The 21,649-nt window shown below is 48.8% G+C and overlaps 1 protein-coding gene across 2 annotated transcripts in view; it reads right to left on the reverse strand.

The window, feature by feature from the left end:
• Nucleotides 1-9,687, reverse strand: part of ADAMTS14 (ADAM metallopeptidase with thrombospondin type 1 motif 14) — a 32,638-nt gene extending 22,951 nt beyond the window's left edge. The window contains exons 1-4 of one of the 2 annotated variants that reach the window (XM_030241340.2): nt 9,575-9,687; nt 8,776-9,194; nt 1,974-2,130; nt 1,107-1,303 (exon numbers count right to left, since the gene is read on the reverse strand). In XM_030241340.2, the coding sequence (XP_030097200.2) occupies nt 1,107-1,303; nt 1,974-2,130; nt 8,776-9,194; nt 9,575-9,647 (846 nt within the window). In that variant the 5' untranslated portion in view covers nt 9,648-9,687. Of the gene's footprint in view, nt 1-1,106; nt 1,304-1,973; nt 2,131-8,775; nt 9,488-9,574 lie in introns of those variants that run through there. The other variant, XM_050976560.1, reaches the window with a different exon arrangement.
• Nucleotides 9,688-21,649: the final 11,962 nt, after the last annotated feature.

Here is a 21,649-nt window from a genome sequence, read left to right on the forward strand (position 1 = left end):
ATGTTTGGAAAGTGAATTTAAGTGATGCTGATTGCATCGGGATAATGTGCCAGAGAATAAAACACTGTGATGAAGGTGTTTGCTTCTTCAACATTTTCCCTGTTCAGGACCAGCCACTTCACTCATCCTTCACCTCATCACCCCCTAATCCCACAAATCCTCCCCCATCCCGTTGATAATTTCCCCCTTCGTTGCCAGCCATGTGGCAGAAATAATGTCCAAACCAACAACCAAGCACCCAAAAGCATCTTTATAACTTGGCCACTCCAGAGCTGGTTGAGCCTTCTGAACATTTTCCACCACTATGGCAAGGAACACTTAAAGAAAAGTAAATAAATAGAGGTGAGAACAAAGCATGGAAAACAAAACAAAACAGGGAGAGAGAAAGAGATCCTTGAGCATAGACCTTATTCACAGACATTCAGGTGCTGGAGGAGCAAACCTCCCTCAAGATGACTGGATGAATAAATACTGATCCTTCCACATCTCTCAGGACTCAGGGATTTATCTTAGAAAGGAATGAAAGGGGGTGTAAAGAACCAGCACAGGCCTCAGAGTGAGGAAGGGTGCAAAGCTGCTCTAAACTCCTTTTCAAACATATCCTGAATGGTTATCAAGGTGTACGGGTTTCCAAAAAGCTCCTGAAAACCTATAAAAATATTTCCTCTACCCACAAACAGTTGTCAGAACAAACCATGAACATCATCACTGCAAAACAAATTACAGATATCGTAATTTCCAACTAAGTAAGCCACGACCATTCTCTTTTCTAGCATTTGTGGAGACTTCAGTGATGAGAAGGAAACGTTCTCCGCCAGGAGAAACTTTTGGACTCGGGTGACAGACAGTGACAGCACCAACACGCCAGGCCCTGCCATTGGCAAGGGGAAGGTGATGGAGATGAACATCAAAGGTGATGGAGATGAACATCATTCCATCCCTCCAATTCCCACAGCTATTAAACACCAGAGCTGGCAGTGCGAAGGCACAGCCCTTCCTGCAGTACTGCTCCCCTTTCTTTCCCTAGGATAACAGATTTGCAGCATCAGAAGAGCACTAAAACCCAGGGAAGGGCGGGATCCACATCCCCCAGAGCCGAGCCTTACTATGTTCATGAGGGTGAGGACATAGTTCTGGACGTGCTCCTTGCCATGGAAGCGCACCACGGAGTCATCCACGGCCAGCAGCACCTCGATGTTGTAGTCATCCTTCCTGGCGTGGCGCCGCTTGCGCTCCGTGTCCCCCAGCCGCTCCGCCATCAGCTCCAGGGAATTCGGGAGCTCACCCACCTGCACGCCGGGCCCTGGGCAGGAAAAGAAAGAGCCTTTGAGGTGACCTGACACCACGGTGACACTCCACAGAAGTAGAAACTCAGTAGGGAAAGTAGATATGAGATTTAACTCTAACGGGATATTGAGGTCCTGCTGGTTGCTGGTCCAGCTCGCTGTGTGGCAGGGAAATGGCTCTGAATGGGGAAGACCAGTACTAAAAGACATGTTAATGATTGGACTTGAGAACCTTAAAGGTTTTTTCCATCCTAAATGATTCTGTGATCTGGGAAAAAGTCAAATCGAGGCCACATTTCATAGAATCGTCGCAGAATGGTTTGGGTTGGAAGGGACCTTAGAGCTCATCCTCTTCCAGCCCCTGCCATGGGCAGGGACACCTTCCACCTATCCCAGGCTGCTCCAAGCCCCATCCAGCCTGGCCTTGGACACTTCCAGGGATCCAGGGGCAGCCCCAGCTTCTCTGGACAACAACTTCCAGTACCTCAATGCTCTCACAACACAGGTGATCAAAGCAAGGCTGCAGCACCTCCAGCCCAGCCTTTCCTTCTTCTTGACTTCAGCAGTTAAACTGAGCCTGAAGCCACATGGTGAGATACACAAGGGCTCATGGAAGGAGAAATCCTCTCCCCAGGTGAAATATTTATTACCAATTGCCGGGATAGACTGGATTCCAGCAGCCCCTACCTTCGGGGTGGAGGTCGTGGGGCGGCTCGGCGCCATCCTGCCGGATGGCCGAGCGCCGATAGACCACGTGGGCCCTGCCGTGCTCCTCTGTGTCCTGCTGGCCCCTCTCCAGGGGCTCGATGAAAAACTCGTTGCTGTCTGTCCGAATCAGGCCAGCCTGGACTCCACAAAGAAACAAGGAAAAGGGGGGAAAAACGGTGTGGTTTTGTATAAGTGTAGGGAGACATACACGCTCAGCATGCTCATTAAAGATCGATGCAGAGCACGCACAAAGGGCTAAGGCATCCCAAATAATCTTGTTTTGATCCTACTCCATGACACCAGGATGGTTCTAATGCCATGTTCATCTATGACAACCCTTAATTTCTCCTGTAGATGGGGAAAAAAAAAAGTAAGGAAAAACCAAGCAACAAAAAAACCCCCAACCTGGCTGCAATTCAATTTGTGTCTTTATATGGCTACAAAACTCCGTTCTGCCTCCTCTATGAGTTGTGCTGGACCCTGAACTCAGGGATACAAGGCTGAAGGGGCTCTCAAGACGCTCCTGAGACTCCCTGAACCCTCCCCATTCCATTCCCACAGTGCCTTTAGGATATCTGCCTTTTCACTGACACAACGAGCTGCAACAAGAAGAAGGAAAGAGAAACCATCCTCTCTGCCCCATGAAGTACTCGGGAATTAACAGAGGGGAATCCCGTTGGGGCAGAAGCTGGAAAGCATTACAACTCCACCTCCCAAACACAGGGAAGATGAATGACAGGGCAAACATCGCTGGAAATGTTGTCCTGGCTACCGACCTGCTCCTAATTAACACCAAGCTCCCATCAAATCCCCCTTACATCAGCCTGAGCGCTCACACCCCGCAGCGCCGGCCGGCTCAGACCTCGGGCAAGGAAAAGGATCACCAGGATTTGGCTTCTCTCCCACGGGCAGCCCTCCCCAGCTCGGCATTTTTCCCAGCTCCCTCCATGGCGCACGCGTGCGTTCCTTCCTCCAGCGCTGCCCGCTGCTGAAGAGCTGCCTGGAAAGCACCAGCAGAACATTTGGATCTGTTCTTGGAGCAAAGCCTTCAGCAGCGTGGACCTACTGGAGTCCTCGTAAGGATGTTGGGGTGTTGGAATGGTCCTCATCAAATAAAATAAAATAAAAGTAAAATAGATACAGAGATGTATTTTGGACAGAGGCTGGGGCTGTTCCAAACCCTCCTGGCTCTTTGGGTCCCCTTCGTGTTCACATCTCATTGGATTCATCAGGCAATGGCCAACCTGGCTCTGCTGGATTCCACCAAATTTCCTGCTCCTCCTGGGTTTCATTAACTGCTTAACTCTGCTGCAAAGCGGGGTTTTGGCTGGTTTTGTTTTACCTCCTTCCTGAGGAATCCAAGTCCTTGCCTGACACACGTATCTCAGGTTCTTCCCACAGGAGACATCCAGGTCAAACCAGGGCAGCCAGGGATTATGCGCCCCACCCTCAACCAAGGAGATGAAGAACACAGCCAGGTTTAACCAGGGGCAGCAGGCAGGGTGGTGGTGATGAGGCAGGGAACAAGCCAGGGAGTTAAACCACCAGTCAGGTTCAGTGATGGCTGGGCGAGGCCATGATGATGGGGCAGGGCACAGAATCACGGAATCCTTTAGGTTGGAAAAGCTCTCCAAGATCACCGAGTCCAACCATGGACCCAGCACTGCCAAGGCCACCACTAAAACACATCTTCAAGAGCTACATTTACACATCTTTCAAATCCCTCCAGGGATGGGGAACACAATCCTGTGCCTGGGCCTGGCAACCCTTTCCATGAAGAAATTCTCCTCATTCCCAGCTCCGAAACATTGCTCTTCATTATACAATAAGAGAAGGAGCAGAAGCAGCCCCTGCCCCAGGAGGAGCTCATCTGGGACACCACTACCCCTCCCAGCTCTGCCACGGGGCGTTTCACTCGGGGCCAGGCACCCCAAAGCCGGTTTATGGGTTTAGGGCCAAAGCTGGGACTTGCTGAGTCAGGCGGCCGGAGGAAAGCCGTGCCGCTGCACCGGGGCAAGGCTGGATTAAAACGTGAAAGAGCCTGGTCCCAAGCCACAGCCCACTTGGGTTGGAGCTGCTCTACAGCTCGTGACTAATTATATCTGGCTCAAGGAATAAAGCAGCCCAGACATTCTCCCAAAGGAGATGCAACGCGCCGCCGACTCCGGGGATGACCGAGGGCAAAGGGGACAACGCAGGGATTTTTGTGTCCATCTGATCAGAGCAGCCCAAGAAATGGAAGAGAAGCTGCAGTGGTCACCCTGGCACTCACAAAAATAAATTAAAAGACCAAAACAATCCGAAAAACATCATTGCAAGAGGCAGGCACCACCCTGCCTGCTGCTCACAAAGAGGAGCAGCTCAGGTTGTGTTCCAGCATTTTGGGAGGGTTGTAACAGTAGAGAGGCAGCAGAAAAGGTCAGCTGCCACCCAAAAAGTCCCACTCAACTTTTCTTGGGCTTTTTCCAAGAGTTCAATCCTACCTCAGTGATCAATTAGCCATATGCTTCCCACCCTTGACTTTAATTTGGTTTAATAATACCAAATCGAATTAAATCAACTGGCGAGACTATTACCACTGCTTTTCCTAACATGAGATGCTGTCTGCAGCTCTCAGTGAAGGTACTCCCCAACTAGAAAATGGCCCTTTAAAGACAATTCCACTGGAAAGAGGGAAAATATACACCAAACTCACTCCTGCCAGCTCACGGAGGGTGAAGTGTCTTCTCTAGCACTCCCGTGCCTCCCCAGGCTGAGGGAGAGATGAACTCCTGCCTCACTAAGGGGACCCTGAGTAAGAAACTCTTCCTCCACTGGTGGGTAAAAAGCTCCAAGTCCCACAGGAATTCAGGAAATTCTGACACTTCACACAGCTGAGATGTGGAAAAATTAATAAAGCTGCTGCACTCGACCAGGGAAGCTAACAGCAGGGGGAAATCCAGCTGCGTGCACAGTATGTATTTTTCCTGTAAGATTCACACATAATTTGGACAAAAAGCCCCGGAAAACCAGGCAGAGTGAACACAGACACCACGGATAGCAGCGCTCCCCTTCCATCCAGAGGGCATCAGGCATGGTCCAGAGGTGCTCCATCACTATTTTCATGCCTCTCTGCAGCACAGGCTTTGCAGCCCATCAAACACAACACTTTGCCTTCCTTGACTCCCTTTCCCTGCTCTTCGTGCCCAGGTGAGAGGGTTTTGGGGTGGCTACAGACCAGGCTTTGCCAGCTGACCTGAGCTCAAATGTAGCTCCTGGTGGAGTGAGGACATGAAGACATGCTCGGCACTAATTAATTAATTGGGTTTTCAGCCCAAACAGGGCCTGGTTTGCATCTCAATGCCAGGAACTTGGGATTATCACCTGGGAGAAAAGCCCTCATATCCATATAACACCCACACCAGCTGAGGCCAGTGGGATCTATGTGACCAAAGGGACATCTTGCACCCTTTTCCTCCCCAAAATTAACCCTACAGCTCAGGAACTGCAAGGGAAATCCTGGAAGACCAAGCCACGCTTTTTTCAGTGGGGCATCATTTTGGGGGGCTGTTTCTCCCTCCGTTCCCCATTAATTGCTGTTCCTGAGGGCTTTTGTGTTCTGCTTATCTGCTGCCACCCATCTGAGGCAAGCCAGGGCCACGGGGATGGAAAACGCTGGCTCTACAGTTTGCAGCACTGCGGCAAATCACCCCAGGGCAAAGCCAGGCATACAAATATGGTGTCTGTGGGTGATAATCCTTCACCCATCCCTGCAAACCAGCGAAGCAGGAAGGAAGCAAGGTCGACCACACGCTGCTGAAGCCGGCGGGGAATAATCTGGGATGCCTCCATGCAGCGAGACGCGTCCGCCGGCGGAGATTCCTGCCTAACGCTGCTTTACCAGTCAGGAATTTGGTGGCTTAGGTCAGCTTTGAAATTATGTTATGGGCCAGGGCACCTTCCCACCCTGGTATGAGACACCCTTGCAAAATATGCAAGGCCAGATTCTCACGCCTGGGTGCCTGCAGAGAATGAAGCCATGGAAGGTGCCAGGGCTTTGGCATCTGGGAAGAGCATCGGCTCACTCGCATGGCTAAATAGGGATTTAGGAAAGACTTTGGGTGGACTCTCTTTTTCAAGAGCTGGGATTGGGTTTTGGGGTTTTTTTCTCTTCCTCCCCTGCACTCCCCCCCCTGTTATTTATAATCTCAGTCTCCGTTTATACACGGCCTAATCTCTCTGTGTACACAGCCCTCACCCACAGCGTCCCGGAGCGCTTCCTCTGGCCGGGAAGCGGCGGCCAAGCGCGGCCCCGCGCCTCCCACGCGCGCTATACCGGGATGCAAAAGCCACAACCCCCTTCCAAAGGTCATGGACAACCCCCAGATAAAGTTCACTGCAATTCCAGGGTCCTTGCTCATGGAAGAGTTTCTTCCAGCCCATCAGCAACATTCCTGACCACGTACATCCCTCCCAGATGCTCTGCTGCTTCTCAGGTCAGCAACATCATCCTCCCATCCCATCCACACCTAGAACCAGGTTTTGGTTCTGTTTCTTGCTCCGTTTCCTAAATCAAGCTCTTTTCACTGCTTTTAGGGAATCCTCTTGATCTCCTCACTCCTCCAAAGCTGAGATCCTGAGCAGACTGAAGATGTCGGACTCACCTAAGCCAGAGGGCCATACAGCCAGAAAACCCATGGAAAAGAGAAACCAACTGTGATGTTGGATGTATCACAAGGGCAAGGGAGCTGAGCACCTGCTTGTCCCCTCAGCCTTGTGTCCTTCACCAGACCAGCTCTGGAAATTCCTGGTGGAAGCCAGGATGTTGATTTGTTGGCCACCCAGCAATAAATTAATCGTAGGAAACAGAAAAAAACAAAAGTCCTTATCATGGGGGAAAAGCCACTTCTTCCTTTACATGTGCTTAAAAGGGTGAGCTTATCCATGGGTGGCAGGATATGGCTGCATAAATCCACATGGAAAAGCATCCTGTGGTACAAGCTACACTCTAACCCAGCTGGAACAAGGGCAAAAAGAATGACAACCAACAAGGTGTGCAAAGGGCTGAGACGGGAAAACGTGGGGCTAAAGCCTAGGAAAACCTGGAAAAATTAAATTAAAACCTGCTTGGGGTTGACACTAAGAATAGAGTGGGCTCTGGGGAAGGAAACTCCCAGAGTTGTGCTGCAGCAGGACATGGATCAGCTGCCGATGGCCTCCAGCATCCTTTAGCTCGTGATGCCAAAGGGAATGAGATCTGCCAGGGAACCTGCACGCTCCAAACCCTGCTCTCTGCTCCAGACTCGGCACTATTCGCTGGCTCTGTAGGAAATGCCTTTAAAGCTTCCAAGCCTGCCCACACTGTCCAGCCCCAGCACAATCTGTGTCCCAGAGAAATGCCTGCAAGTCCACAGCCTCAGCCCATTCCCAAAAGGATGCTTCAAAAGGTGTGGATTACGTGCTAAAAAAATTTAATTCCTGTATGTAGGCGAAGTACGTATTTCTAGCTGTGCTGCTCTATCATTTCTGCTTCTACAGTAGCATCAGGCACTGTATAAAAAGAAAGGAATGCCAAATTGTTTGTGCTGGTGGCCAAAATTGGCTCAAAGAGCTCCCAGAATAAAGCAACTAAAAAAGAAATATATAAATTTTTTTTTTTTTTTAAGAAGGCACAAAATAAGGCATTTCTTCCAACCCAGCAGTAAGTTTAAGTGGTGCCAGGAGAAAACAGCAAACTCTGGCACCTAAAACAAGATTTAAATTGGCTCAAAGGAAATCTGAAGGGCAACGGGCCAAGGGTATTAAAAAATAAGCGCTTCCCCAAGCGTATCAAAGGTAGGGAACCCACAGGCAGAGCAGATGCTGGGGATAATGAGGTAACAGAGCCATTTACAGGAATTAAAGCGCTGTGGCAGCAAGTTACTGATGCTGAACTGGGCTCAGAAAGCCAAGAGCCTCTGAGCCCTTGAGTGATTAGGGGAAAACAAAAAAGAAAAAAGAAAAAAGAAAAAGACATCCTCCTGCAAAAAGATGCTTGGTGGGAGCCAGACTGCAGCTCACGGTGATTTCAGGAGGTGCTCGAGCTCACACAGCATCATTTAAGAGATGGGGAATGCAGAGGAAAAGTTCCTGGAGCAGTCCCAAGGTAAAACACAGGGGGGCAAGGATGGAACAGCATCACCCTGGTGTGGGTCCCTGTCCCAGAGGCTGGGCACAGCCCATGGAGGCAACAGCATCTGGGCAGGAGGCACTTCAGGCACAGGACTGGCAATTTTTCCAAGCCTTTTAAATAAATATTGGTGCACAGACCACCCTGATGGAGCAGGCAAGTAACACCCAGGGGAAAGGGGACCTGCTGCTGTCAAGGCCTAAAGGGCAACATATGGCACAGACACCTAAAGCATCACCAAAAAATTGGGTTTCAGGACACCAGGATTGATGTCTTAAGAGGAAACTGCACCAAAACACAGGTAGCACACACAAAGCACCTGTGGTGGTTTTGCATGGGAGGCATTTAGGGAAGTGATAATTTTATGTTTTGTTTCTTTACATTGTCAGCGAGAAGGAAAGTATTCTGAAGGGTTTGTTCTGATTTTTATTACTCTTTCTTTTAGTTACTGTTAATAAATTTTTCTTTATACTCTAAAAAAGTTTTAAGCCTACATTGCCTTTCTCCTAATCCTACCTCACAGCAAAAAGGTAAGTACACCAGCGATTATCCAGCACTAAAACCCACCACACCCACGGTTAGCACACGAACCAGAAAAACCTCAAAAACCAAAACCACTAGCCCCCAGCTTACCAGCCCATCGCAGTTGCTGATGGCCACGGCAGCTCCGGGCATCCCGGAGATGTCGCCGGTGAAAAGGCACCGCTGCTGGAGGGGTTCCCGGAAAAGCACCTCGAAATCCTCCTGCCACTCTGCCACGGCTCCCGGCGGCACCAGCCGGCGGTTGGGGCTCAGCCGGAGGTGCAGCTCCTTCCCAAAAACCGTGACGTTGAAATAGAGCAGGCGGCGCTGGGGGGGCTCCTCCGGGGGGCTGCGGGGGACGCGGCGGCGGGACGGGGACGGGGACGGGGCTGGCTCCGGGGGACAGGCGGGCTGGCCGAGCCCCGCCGCCGCGTCGCCGGACACCACGTGCGACAGGAAGCGCCCCCGGCAGTCGGTGCTGAAGGGGACGATCACTCCATACTCGCTGAGTTTGCCGGACAGCAGGAGCTCTGCGGAGACAGCAGCGAGGCAAAGGGCCGTGGGCAGGCACGGAGCATCCCGCCGGGACCGCGGGGGCCACCCCAGCCGGGGGAGCCTCTGGCGAGCACCGCCGGAGCCCGACGAAGCCGACAGCAGCTTTTCCGTCCCGACCCAGCTCCGCTTTGTAGTTTTAAGCGGGTGCGTCCAACGTAGCAGAAGGAACTCGGGCTGACGTCCCCTCGCACGCCAAGCACGCCAACTATTTCTCGCCCAGCCTCCATCTCCCCCAATTCCCATTGAAACCTAACCCCCCAGCAGCGGGTTCCTTCTCCCCATCCTGCAGCCACCTGTCAGCCCCCCCAGCCCCCGCTCCACGCCGGGCCCCCCGCCCGCGGGGCAGCCGCCGTACCTGGGGCGCTGCCGGCGGCCAGGCAGCCGTGCAGGGGGACGAGGCAGGAGAGCACCAGCCGCAGATAATCCATTTGGGGCCGGCGGCGGGATGCGGGGCCGGCGGGATGCGGGATGCGGGGCGGGCGGCGCCCGGCGACCGCCTCCCCCCGCCGCCGCCGCCGCCGCCGGGGCCACCGGCGCTCCCGCCGCCGCCGCTGCCGCTTCTGCCGCCTCCCGGGCGGCGTGGGGCGGGCCGGGGGCCGGGTCTGGGCCAGGGGGTGGGAGGTCGGGCTCGTTTTAATTTAATTTCTTTGAATTTTTAAAAAAAATTTTTAAACATAGTTTTCTTATTAAAGACAAGGGGGGGAAGGGGGGGGAGTGGGGGGGAAAGTTCTCGCGTTGCCTGTGGATCGCTCTTTTCTTGGAGATTTAAAAAAGGAAAAAAAAAAAAAAAAAGCCTTTTCGGGCAGCCCTCCCTCCTTTCCTTTCCTCCCTCCCACCATCCCGCCTCCCCATCCCTCCCCGCCCCGCGGCCGCCCGGCTCCAGCGCTGCCCGAACAAAGGCGAGACGCTCCAGGAGCCGGGGAGCGCCCCCAGCTCTGCCCCTGTCCCCAAATCCCGCAGTCCCACCTCCCTGCCCCTCGCTGCAGCGGGAGGGAGATGCTCCGCAGGGAGAGTCAAATCGTCTCCCAGCTTAGGGCGCTGCCGCCGCGTGAGCTGGAGGTAAACATCCCGTTTGGAAACATCTGGGATGTCTTCCAGATGTGGAAACATCCCTAACAGAGAAACTGAAGATGCCCCTGGATCCCTGGCAGTGTCCAAGGGCAGGTTGGATGGGGCTTGGAGCAACCTGGGATAGTGGAAGGTGTGGCTGGCCATGGCAGGAGGTTGAAAAACAATGAGTTTTAAGGTCCCTTCCAGCCCACACTATTCCATGATCCCATTTAATTTTCCTTTCTTCCCTCTCCTCCTGTTTTTGGGGGGAAACAGACAGAAGGAGGTGCTGGCCTAGCTCCTGGATGACGTCTTGCTGGCTCCCCAAGGAAAACCCACACTCCTTGGGTTTTCCAAAGGGCATCACCACAGCTCCAGAGCAGGACCCCGCAGTTCAATATGCGCTGTGCTTCCTCAGGCTCCTCCTCCTCACCACCCTGACCAGGGGCAAATAAACCCAGTACTCCCCTAGAAAACCTCAACAGGACTCAACAAACCCAGAACCATGCTAAAAGGGCTTCCCACATCATAGAACCATGGAATGGTTTGGGTTGGAAGATCAAGATCATCCTGCTCCACCCCTTTTCCATGGGCAGGGACACCTTCCACTATCCCAAGTTGCTCCAAGCTCTGTCCAACCTGGCCCTGGACACTTTCAGGGATCCAGGGGCATCCATCAGCACAGAGCAACAAACCTCCTGGCACTGTTTCCATTTGCTGTGTCCAGCTATTTTTTTCTTCTTGATGGGCCTCCAAGGCCAGCTCCAGGGAGGGGGCTGTGCTGAGCACCAGTAACACCAGTTGTGCTGGTCATGCTGGGATTTTACTGCCCTGGGGGGGGTTACACTGACCAACCCAAAACCTTTCCCAAGAGGTGATTCCTGCCTTGAGGAACTTGTCATCCAAGCTGCCACACAGGCCAGAGCATGAAGGAAAAGGAAAGCAGGGAAAACAACGTGCCAGCCTGCAAGCTTCCCATCAGGAATTAGGATTCTGAGTTTGGATTTCTTTGGTAGGACGCCAGCTGAAGCTTTGTTCCCAACCCATCAGCACAACAATGCCCAAAATGGTAGGAAAGGATCACCATTTGGGAAAATACCCTGCTGACCTCTGCTGCAGGTGGGGGAGCATGGTGGGGCTGCTGGGATCCAGAGGTGGAGATGGGGAACCCCTTGGAGGTGCTCCTGCTGCAGCCATTTCTGCTGAGGCACCACTCTCCTGTGTTCTGCTGCCAGAGCATCCCTCCAGAGGAGGGTGGAGAGCCTTGCCTTCCAGCTGGGTGATTGGGTTGGGTTTTGGGGCAAAGAGGAGAGGCTGAGGCTGCAGTGATCAAAATCCAATCCAAAATTCCCTGTAGCTAAAGCCACAGGATGCCTCAAAAGGAGAGAGGAATACACTCACTTCAAGTAGAGAATTTCAAGCTGGAAGAAAAACAGATTTTAATTCCCAGCCTAAGTCTTTTCATGCTTCTGTTGCTTCGTGCAATCTATAATTAAAGAGGAGAAATGATCTGCAAGAGATTCTTTGCAGAAGAGATAGAAAAAGAATTTGTGCTCCGAGCATTTCGGATGATTTCAGAAGATACGCACCCGCTGGAGCATCAAAGCTGGAATGAGCCCTTAGTTTGGCTGAACAGATTTATGAGGAAACATGCAATAAAGGGCATACTTTACTTGTGAAGAACAGCTCTGGAAAGCATCATTTAATTACTGTTTTTCGGAGGCAAAGAACTATTTCTTCATCCACAAGATCTGTGAATTCATCCAGTTCCCTCTAGACCTTTATGCCTCCCCTGATGTTACCAAATCTCTGGCTTTGGCAGCAAAAGCTTGGCTGAATGACAGTGGCAATGACCTGACACACAACTTGCCTCATTTATTACCTTCTAGAGGTAATAATTAAACATGCTGGGGTACCTGTGACATGCTGGTGAAAAGACAACTTCCAAGGGGATCCCTCGGGCTCACAGATGACAAGATGTTTGTTTGTCACCCACACTGTGACCCTAAGTGTTGGTCTTATCTGCCTGAAATATTCATGTAATAATATTAGTGTGGATTTTGGTGTTACCTCTATCGATACACCATCATTTAAGTCAGAAAAATTTGTTTATTCCAGGCTTTTTCTTCCCAGTTCTTGTCATAGAGGATGGAAAAAGGAGCAGCAAGGCAACTTTTCCTTGTCCTTTCCTTCTCCTTTGGCCCCTCCATTCTCCTCTTTGTCTCCTGACTTTGCCTTTCCCAGCCTTTAACTCTGTCCAACCCCTCTCCTTGACTTTAGGCTTAACCTTTTCCTTTCCATTTTGGAGTCCAAATGGCTCCTTTTCCTGTTTTTCCCCTCCTCAGGTGCTGTTTTATCTCATGCCCCCATTTCCTCCATGGATAATGCACTCTGGAATCCTTTATGATTCAAGGCTTCCCTCTGCAGCCTGGACATTTACCAGTGACATGGGTTTGGGGACTTTCCCATTTTTTAGGTGACCTCTAGGCCTGGGGAGGAGCAGGTTTTCCTTCCAGCTTCCAGAGAAAAAAGCTGACAACAGCTGCTGTTTCCAAAACCCCAAATCAGGCTCCTTTCCCTGCAGGAAGCTCCAGCCAGTATTCCCAAAGCCTGATTTTCATCTGGCAGTGCCAATTCCTGGCTATCCTGGAGTGCTCCAGTGTCCAAGCCCTGCCTGTCCCACCAGGAACCACTCAGAGCCAGGGCTCAGGTGAAACATTCCAAATCCCCTTCACCAGCAGTAGATGCAGCTATTGGCCCCCAGATACAATTAATCTTGATTTTGAGGGCTGGAAAAACCTTCACAAAAGGCTGGAAGGATTTCTTACAAGGAAAAAAAAAACAATCAAACAAAACAAAAACAAAAACAAAAAAACCCCTAACAAACCCGTTTAATTTGGTCTATTTTTGTGCCTTTATGGGCACTGATTGTTTTGCTCAGCTGTGCAAACCTCCTGCAGGGAAGGGCATCAGGGCTAATAAAATTGTAGCAATCTCCACCAATTACCTAAACTGGCTTTTCTGCCCATAATATCGTGAGTTTGGGAGCCAGGAGCTGGGGTTGTACCAGAGTGAGAGGACAAGGCTGTATTTCCAGCTCTAGCTCACCACATGCCTTCTTCCCAGAGATTTAAACCTTCCGTTTGTTAATCCATAAGGCTCTGAAACAGCTGCCCCTGTGCTCAGGCTGTGCAACCACCTCCTCGCCACGGGCTGATTTCTGGCAAGAAGTGGTCAAAAATCACCAAAAAAAAAAAAAATTAAAGGAGAAGAAGGGGAGAAAAAGTGTTTTGCAGCTGTCTGAGGTTTTAAAAGCAGCTGGAAGAAGCACTGGGAGGGATGGCTCAGCATCCTAGGCACAGGTAAGATGGGCAGGGGGCACAGCCAGGGATTTTACCTGATGCTTATCCCCTCCCAGGTGCAACACATCGATCATTGTCACTGCTAGAGATGAAGGGATGGGACTGTTTTCAGGCTCAGAAGGATTTATTGCTGAGATAAACATCAGTCTCAGAGGCTGTGAGGTTTTAGAGGAGCAAGCACTCGGCCACAGCACAAAGTCACAAGTTCTTTTTTACAAGGCAATATAGAACTTTCTAAACCAATATGCAGTTGCCACAGGATTTATTTTACTTTTCTAACCTACCACCTTTACTAACTTCTACTGCACTGTGGATATCTTTATGTAATGGGCCTCTCACTCATGTGAACATGTAAGCTTCTATTATAACTTTTAAATTCTCAGCTTATTCCATACAACCACACCCCTACATTACAAACCCTTCACCATCTTACCAATGCAGTTTCTCACTTAAGGCATATTCTTCCTTACAACTAAACAAACATAAACTTATGGGTTATCTGCTTAATATCTGTGTGTTTTATTTTTACATCAATCCAAGCTTCTCCCAAGGCTGCAGATCAAACCCTTCACTGTCTGTGGCAGTTTCTGTTTTCCCAATCCCCGCACGCATCCACGCTCAGAGCAAGGCATTGTTTGGCGAGGGAAGCATCCCAAACCCACCGTGCGGGGACCTGGAGCCTCAGCAGGCTCCAATCGCACCCTGCCTTGCGGAGGGAGGGAGGGAGGGAGGGAGGGAGGGAGGGAGGGATGGAAGCAGGAGCACGGCGGGCTCTGGGTGAGCGAGCATGACCTCATCCCTCAGCCACGCGGAGCTGCCCCGGGATTAGAGCAGGGAGCAGCCGCTGCCGCAGCACCGGGGCAGGAGGGGAGCGAAAACCCCCCTGAGCATCTTCCCCTCCCTCTCCACAGCCGCCCCTGGCCGAAACCATCCCTTTTCCAGGATTTCGGGTCTTTCCGGGGGGGATTTTTAGGAGTCCTGCTGGAAGAGCACGGAGGGGAGTCACGAAGATGTTTGTGCTGGTCCAGGAGAGGAGCAGGAGAAGCACGAGCCCGGATTTTGGAGGCAGCCAGGGAGGGAGGGAGGGAGCTGACAGACACATCATCTGGTCTCCGGCTGCCCCGAGGCACGATCATTCCTGGCAGATCTCTCCCTAATCCCTACTTTGAGACCTCCAAAGATGGAGGGAGCCTCCACAAGCGAACATTTCTTTTTTTCTTTTTTTCTTTTTTCTTTTGTTTTTTGGCCATGTCTTGCTTTTCTTATCCTGGAAAGTTTTCCCCCCTGGTTAATCTGTACATCGGCAAGTTTAGCCCGGGTAAAACACTAATCCTGGCATGTCCTGCCACCAAACTCTTCCTGCCAGCATGCCAAAGATTCTGGGTGCTGTCCCAGAACCAAGTGACAATGGCAGCCACTGGCAAAGCTCTTCCATGAGGCCCCAAACCCACTGGAATCAGCACAGCACTTTAAAGGTGAGGCTTCCCTGGAGCTGGAAAAATGAAGGATTTAGCACACAGTGCTGTGAATTTCTGAGAGGACCCAAGTTCCCCATGCCTTTTTCCAGCACCCAGAGGAGAGAGCTGGGTGTGCCGAGCAGCTGATCCAGCCGAGGTGGGAAACCATCCCTTCCAACCCTCTCCCCATGGCCAGCTGCTCTGCATCCCACGTCTCTAAAGGCTGCCATCCTCCCAGCATCCCGAGGCCATTCCCCTGCAGCCAAACAATGGGACAGCAAAGATGACACCGAGTTACCACAGGAGTTTGCAAGGGTGACAGCAAGAAACCTCTGGAGAGGAGCAAACTCCTGTTTAGGCACATCATGGCGGGAGCAGAGCTCAAATCTTACCAAGGCTCATCTCCTGATGGCACCTTGGCAGTGTTTTTTGGGATCAGAGCCCCGTGTTCAGCCCAATCCAAACAGAAGCATCTTTCCCTCATCCCACCAAACCGCATCGCGCCGCACCTCCGAGCATCGCTTCTCCTCAGCTACGGCTGCATCTGCAAATTCCTGCAAGATGTTTGCCTTGGCAGCCCTGCTGGGAGGTTTTCTAGGGGCTGGGAGTCGCCCCTCGCTGCCTTGCCCACCCAGGGATGGGCAGACAAGCTCAGGAACCCAAACTGTAAAGCTGGAAAAGGGATAAGTGAGCCAGAAAGTGGAAGCTGACGCCGGTCCCGGCTGAGCTGCGAGTTAAGGGATGGTGAAACAAGGTCAGTGAGATTTATACCGACAGCCTTGGATGGCTTCCAGCCCCTACTGTCAGCAGCAGAGCCTTGGAAAAGAGGAGGGAAAAACTTGCTCTCCTTCTAGGAACCACGCCGCAGAGAGAGCTGAGCTGGCGTGGCTGCGTCCCCGCCGTGGGGAAGCAGAAAAGATCCCCAAAATCTCTGTTTTTCCAAGCACAGCTGCAGCAGATGCTGAACTCCAGGTCAGCAGCACTGAGGTGGTCACTGGGGTGAGGGGCTCCTGCTGCCATGGGTGGGAAATCCACGGATCCTTCCTTGCCAAAAGCACAGAGCCTTAAAACTCCCTGGTGGCCGTGGCATCAGAGGGAAACATTTTTGTATTTGTGGGGTGCCTGTGGCAGGAAGGAATGATCAATGTGATTCCAGGTTCTCAGAAGGATAATTTATTATTTTGTGATACTGTATTATATTAAAGAATGCTATACTAACTATACTAAAGAATGCAGGAAGGATACAGACAGAAGGTTAAAAAGAGAATAATGGAAACTCCTGACTCTTTCCAGAGTCCTGACACAGCTTGGCCCTGATTGGCCAAAGAGTGAAAACAACTCCCAGCAGAATGCAATGGAACAATCACCTGTGGGTGAACAATCTCCAAACACATTCCACATGTGAGCACAACACAGGAGAAGCAAATGAGACAAGAATTGTTTTCTTTTTTCTCTGAGCATTCTCAGCTTCACAGGAAAAAAATCCTGGGCCAAGAGATTTTCCAGAAAATGTGAATGTGACAAAACCTGTGCACCCTATCCATGGGATCCAGCAGGCTGTTAAAGGCTCTCTTTAAGACCAAAGTCCCACCAGCATCCCCTCAGCTCTGGGGCTTGGCACAGGCCTGGCTCCTGGGAGACATCCATCCCTGCTGCCTCGGCATTCCCAGCCCTTCCCTTTCCCTTCTCCCTGCTGATGCTCAATACAAACTAGGTTACCCTTGCCCAGCACCCCCCCAAGAACAGCCTTTCCCTCTCCACACATTGACCACCTCATTCATTTTTCATCATCCTCCTGCTAAAATTAAGCTTACTGCCATGCAAACCCCAAATCCTTCTTTTTTTTTTTTTTTTTTTTTTTTTTTTCATTTTTGACCTCTTAAATCGAACTCCTGAGCATTTCCCAGTCCCCAGGGCCTTGCTCATCCCCTCATCCCACAGATATTTTTTCAGCATGAGAGTGCTTTCATTGAGCCCCATCTCCTCTTTTAGCTCGAGCTGGGGAAAATTAATTTTTCATTTGCTTGGGGCCAGCAGCACCCTGAGGTGGTGGAGGGCTGGAAAACAGCTGCTTTTTTTTTCCCCCCCTTCCCCTGCAATATTCATGTCAGAAAAGTGAGGAATAGAAGGAAAAAGTCATTCCAAGCCTGGGGTCCGTGGTTTATGCACGTTTTGCTGCAATAAAAAAAGCCAAGGCTGATTCTTTGCCCGATGTCCATAGGTTTTGGAGCTTTGGGAATCCTCCCCTTGCTGCCACTCTCTGCACAGGTGAGTGTTGCCATTGCTCTTCTGGGTTTTCAGCCAAAAATCCCATTTCTCTGCACCATCCCCTCTCAACCCATGAGTTATTCCTGCTCCTGCTCCACCAGGCCATGCCTGGGTGTCCAGTGGAGCTGGGAGGGTGAAAACAGGGGGGAAAAAGGGAATTTCTGGTGCTTGGAGGTCTGGTATTGTGCCTGTTTGGCTTTTATTTTTAGTTTTTCAAGCCCTGGCTCTGCAGAAGCAGCTTAATTACTATTCTTCAGCTGTAAAAATGAATCCCAGATGTGCTCCCTTTGGGGTTCTGCTGGAGGGGGACACCCCAGCAAGGAAAACATGGAAATTATTATTATTATTATTAATATTATTTGAAGAGCTCTCATGTCCAGAGCTATTTGTGGTGGCCCCGAGCCAGCACATGCCTCTTGCCTGCTGCTGTAAATAGAAATGATATCACCCCCAGCCCCAAACACCCTCAGTTTTCACCAGAATTAAAGGGAAACACTCCTGAGCTGGGCCTTGAAAAGCTGATGGCTGTGGGGCTTTGGATGCAGTTGGCAGAGCTGGGCAGAAAAACTGGGAAAAATGGGATTTTTTTTTTTTTTTTTTTTTGGAAAAACACAGCCCTGAAGCCTCTGATAGCTGCAGAGATTTGGCTGGGGCTGGGGCAGGTTTCCCCTTGCAGCCCCATGTGCCAGTGGAATATTGGCTCCTCGGCACATTTTCCCTTTTGGATGGATAAAATCCAGCAAGACACGTGAATTCAGCTCCCAGGGATTGCTACTCGCCCCTGAGAGGAGGAGGAGGAGGAATAAAATCCCTGGCTGAGGTCAGAGCAGTTCCTTTTACCTCTGTGAAGCCCAAGGTCCCTTTGCCAGGGCCCCTGTCTGAGGCAAAGCTGCAGGAAGGGAGAATCTGGCCAAGAGCAGCTGTATTTTTGTGCTTTTAATAAAAGTAATAAAAAAAATTAGAATAAAATAAAAAAATATAAATAAAAAATAAAATTAAAAAATAAATTAAACAAATTAAAGTTAAATAAAATAAGTAAACATTTTAAAATAAAATTAAAATAACATAAATAACAACTTAAAAATAAAATAAGACAAAAATAAAATAGATAACATAAATAAAAAGTTTAAAATTAAATAAATAAAATAAATAAAAACTTAAAAATAAAATAAATAAAATAAATAAAAATTTTACAATAAAATAAAAATAACATAAATAAATAAAAACTTAAAAATAAATAACATCTTAAAAATAAATAACAACATAAAAATAAATAAGACAAAAATAAAATAAATAACATAAATAAAAACTTAAAATAAAATAAATAAAATAAATTAAAAAATTAAAATAAAATAAGAACATAAATAAATAAAAACATAAAAATAAATAAAACAAAAATAAAATAAATAAGACTTTTAAAATAAAATAAATAACATAAATAAAAACTTAAAAGTAAAAATATTAAAGAAATAAAAATTTTTAAATGAAATAAAAATAACATAAATAAATAACCTCTTAAAAATAAATAACAACTTAAAAATAAAATAAATAAGACATAAAAATAAAATAAATAACATAAATAAAAACTTTAAAAAAATTAAAGAAATAAAAAATTTTAAATGAAATAAAAATAACATAAATAACATCTTAAAAATAAATAACAACTTAAAAATAAAATAAATAAGACATAAAAATAAAATAAATAACATTAATAAAAACTTAAAAATAAAATAAATCAAAATAATATAAATAAATACTAAAAAATAAAATAATAAATTAATTTTAAATAAAAAATTAAAATATTTATAGTCTTGAAAGAAATGTGATCTCCCGGGCCCATTTATCTGGGAGAGTTTCACAGAGAGGTGGTAGGGTTGGGATAAAGTTTCCTGTCACTTTGTCACCACCCACACAGCAGATTTATATATTTATTTTTTATCTATATTATTGTTCTCCCTAAAAAAAAAAATTAAAAAAAATGTTTCTGGCAGAAAGCTTTGCTTTCTCTGGAAGGAGGCAGCCTTCCAGCCAAGGGTACACGTGGTGCAAAGCTCCAGTGAAATATTCCTCACACCAAACAAGCTCCACCCAAAGGCCAAGGCTGAGCAGAGAGAAAGCTCCTCTGTACCCTCCTCCTCACAGGGGGAAGAAATCTGGGGATGCCTCCACTTCCAAGGCAGGTTTTCTCCCCGTGGATTGAGTCACTGGGGTTTTATTCTGTTCCAAAAAGCTTTTCTTCTTTCTTTCTAGGGAAGCGTTTTATATTAAAACATGTTTTAATAGGGATTTAAAAGAGAGGTTTTGTCCCTGTGTGAACAGCAAATACCATTCAGCCAGTGCTTACAGGCTAATCATGCCTCAATTTATAAAATGTTTTAATTACTCCCTCAGACATGACCTTTGCTGTGGGACAGGAGCAGAGAAAAGCCTGGAGAGGACATGTCAGCATAGCACAAACCCTCAGGGATGGGCAGGGCAAGCAGGAGCATTAACAATCCATTAATTAATTACCCATGTCAAAGATCATCTCCTTAGGCAGCAGCACAGCTACAAACGTTACCCCACAGTGCAGCTAGGAAAAAAAAGGGGAAAAAAGGCATTAAACCCCTCAGTGCTTTCATGCCAGGGGAGCCAAACTGGCCCCAAAATCCTCTCTGATGATGCTCCAGGGTGTTCTAGTGTGGAGGGAGGAGCATCCCTCCTTTGCTCTGTGCTTTCCTGAGCAGCAAAGGGGGGAAACTCAAAGGAAACTTTGGGGGGAGGGAGGGTAGAGGTGCCCCAGGGATGGCTCAGGGCAGGTCCCACCCGAGGACAATTTGTCCTCACTGCCCTGAAGGCTGCAGCATCCTGGGGAAATGATCCTGGCTCCTCTCTGGCCACGTATGCAAATGTTATTTAAATCAAGTCTCCCTCCTCCTCTCTGCCACAGGTAAGAGAGGCACTGGCACTGACACTGGGCCCCTTTTCAGTGCTCTCCAGCTCCACATTTCACCTCTTCTAAGCTCCAGCAGCCCCAATGCCACGAATAACTTTTTCCATGGGTGGAATAAGGGGTAGATTGGGGTTTTTTCAAGGGATATTCAGAGTTTCCATGACCCAGCCCAGGCTGTGTGTACAACCAAGAGTGCAGTGGGGTGATTTTGGGCTGGGGCTTCCCCTTGGCTGCTCTTTCCCATTTCCCTGGGAGGCTGCAGGTTTGGGAAAAAGGAGACAAAACAAAGCCCCAGAAATGGGTGATGGCACCCAGAGCTGTAGGGATGCCCTGTGTCCCCATGGAAATGAGCTGCAGACCTGGGATCAGCACCAAGGGAGCAGGCAACCAGGCACAGACCCATGTTTCCTGCCCTGAACTCAATCCCTTAGCACTGCAGGCTGGGATTTAACATTTAACTCCCTACCCCAAAATAACCTCAGACCCCCTTGGCTGTACTCCCACACTCCAAGGTGAGGGAAGTGGAGAATTAGGAGTTAACTGAGGGTCAGGAACCTGCAGAAACTCAGTTTCCATGAAAATCAATGAAATTGATCAACGAGCTCTTGGTGTTTTAGTGTAAAAGTGTAAAAACACACTTTGAGCTTCTTTTTTTTCAGTATTTTAGTCCACACAGCCTCTTGCTGGTGCTTCCCTGGGAAGAGCTGCTGCTCCTCCAGGGAACATACCCCAGTGAGGTTGGAGGTCAGCTCATTAACACCATCCAATTAATAGCTGCTTTTTACCCTCCTGCCATGGGACACCCTCCACTAGCCCAGGTTGCCCCAGGCTGTTATTATATAGAACTTAAAATGTTTCATGTAATCAATATTTCTAGAATTTACATTGTATAGAATACTTCTAGAATGTGTATTTTCTATCACTATATGTAATAAAATGGGTGCTATGGACATAATATAGAGCATTTAAAATTCACAATATGCACTCAATAATGATTTTAGATTTTAGGTATATCATCTATGATACATAACCCCTTGTTTGCTTTGCCTCTGGCTGAACCCTTTCAGAATTGCCAATCCTTTTCCCTCAGAGCAGAAAATCCAGGCCATTCAGAGCCAGGTTTTAACTCCTCATCCAGGAGAGGCATCTGGGTTTCTGCCTCCCCAGCCTAGGCAAAAGAAGGAATAAACACAGCACGGTTGATTTTTCACATTCAAACACATTCCCATCTCCCAGGATAATTTTTTTTTTTAATTATGGTTTTTTTCCCAGGCAACTGCTGTAGCCCTGCTTTGGAAATCCCTTGTTAGGATGGTGGGAAAGCAGAAAGGAGCCTTTGAGCCCCTCAGACCAGGTGATGC

Source organism: Serinus canaria, chromosome 6 (assembly GCF_022539315.1).
Source record: "Serinus canaria isolate serCan28SL12 chromosome 6, serCan2020, whole genome shotgun sequence".
Taxonomy (NCBI): domain Eukaryota; kingdom Metazoa; phylum Chordata; class Aves; order Passeriformes; family Fringillidae; genus Serinus; species Serinus canaria.